The 1527-nt window shown below is 56.1% G+C and overlaps 1 protein-coding gene across 1 annotated transcript; it reads right to left on the bottom strand.

Annotated features, from left to right (window-relative positions):
- Positions 1 to 495: 495 nt before the first annotated feature.
- On the bottom strand, positions 496 to 939 carry LOC139833548 (uncharacterized). The gene has a single exon (XM_071823847.1). It carries the CDS (start codon positions 937 to 939, stop codon positions 496 to 498), a length of 444 nt encoding a protein of 147 aa, XP_071679948.1.
- Between the last annotated feature and the right edge of the window lie 588 nt (positions 940 to 1527).

Genomic DNA, 1527 nt, shown 5'->3' with positions numbered 1-1527 from the left:
AGTGCACATCCTAGGTGGATGGCAGCACGACTCGTAGGCCCTGAGCCCCTGCCCTAGCCCAAGTCCTAAGCTCATCCTTGATGTTTTGCAGTAAGAGTTGCAAGGATGGTTGGGCTCCATCGAAGACGCAAGAGTTTCTGTGTTTCCATGTCATCCATGGGACCAGGAGAGTGGCGGATGCGGGCCCTTTGCGGAGATGCGCCGGCGTATCTTGCTTGGCGTGGTGCCACCAGTCCACGAGGCTGGGCTCGCCGTCATCCGCAGCCAGGCCTGGACCTCATGCCACACCTGTCGGGTGAAGGGGCACTCCAGCATCAGGTGGCGCATCGACTCCGTCGACTGGTCGCAGAGGAGGCAGCGCTGGTGGTGAGGAAGGCCATGTCGGGCTAGGCGCTCCACTGTCGAACATCTGTCCATGTTTGCCAGCCAATGGAAGAATTTGACTTTGGGTGGCGCCCACGTCTTCCAAACCAATTTCTAGGAGCAACAAGGCGTCTATCCGTGGAAGGTGGCTGGGTAGCATGAATTGGCCGTGTAGATGTCGGAGGCCGTCCACTTCCAGATCAGCTGGTCAGGTTGGTCGTTGAGCGTGGTATCTTCGATCATGTTCCATAGCGTGAGGTACTGTCCAATCTCGTGGATCCCAAGTAGCCCCTGTATGTCTCGAGCCCAGGCATTGTCGAGTAGACCGTCCGCGACTGATCTGGCCTTGCGGCGCCTTTTTGGGATGCAATTGTACAATTGCGGCATAAGCTCTTTGATAGCCCTGCCCTGGATCCATCTATCCTCCCAGAATAGTGCCCGTTGGCCACTCCCAATGCGCATGGTGGTCGAGGCGAAGAAGAGTGCCTGCTCGTCAGCGGAGAACTGCATGTCAAGGCCACTCCATGCCCGGTTGTCGTCGGTGCGGGAGAGCCATAACCAGCGCAGTCTGAGCATGAGGCCAGCGCGTTCGATGTCCTGGACGCCAAGGCCGCCGAGGGAGATGGGGCGACAGACACGCTTCTAGTTAATGTGGCAGTGTCCTCCGTTGGCGGCGGCGCGACTAGCCCAGAGAAACCCTCGTTTAATTTTCTCGACCATCTTAAGGGCTTTCTTTGGTGGGGCGTATGCAAGCAATTGGTGGATGGGGATGTCGCATAGGACAGATTTCACCATTGCTAGACGACCAGGTTTGCTCATGAGACCGGCTTTCCAGGTTGGTAGGCGCCTGACGATTTTGTCGATGATGGGCTGGAGCTGCGCTGCAGTGGGCCTCCGTAGTGTTAGGGATGCCAAGGTAGGTGATCGGAAGGTCCACTACGGGGCAGCCAAGCTGTGTGAGCAGCGGCGTAGTGATGACCCACAAGTATAGGGGATCGCAACAGTCTTCGCGGGAAGTAAAACCCAATTTATTGATTCGACACAAGGGGAGACAAAGAATACTTGAAAGCCTTAACAGCGGAGTTGTCAATTCAGTTGCACCTGGAAACAGACTTGCTCGCAAGAGTTTATCAGTAGTAACAGTTTATAGCAGTAGCAGTAGCA

This window comes from Lolium perenne, chromosome 7, assembly GCF_019359855.2.
Source record: "Lolium perenne isolate Kyuss_39 chromosome 7, Kyuss_2.0, whole genome shotgun sequence".
Classification (NCBI taxonomy): Eukaryota; Viridiplantae; Streptophyta; class Magnoliopsida; order Poales; family Poaceae; genus Lolium; species Lolium perenne.
Note: the sequence above shows the minus strand (reverse complement) of the source record. Positions and strands in the feature narration are given on the sequence as shown.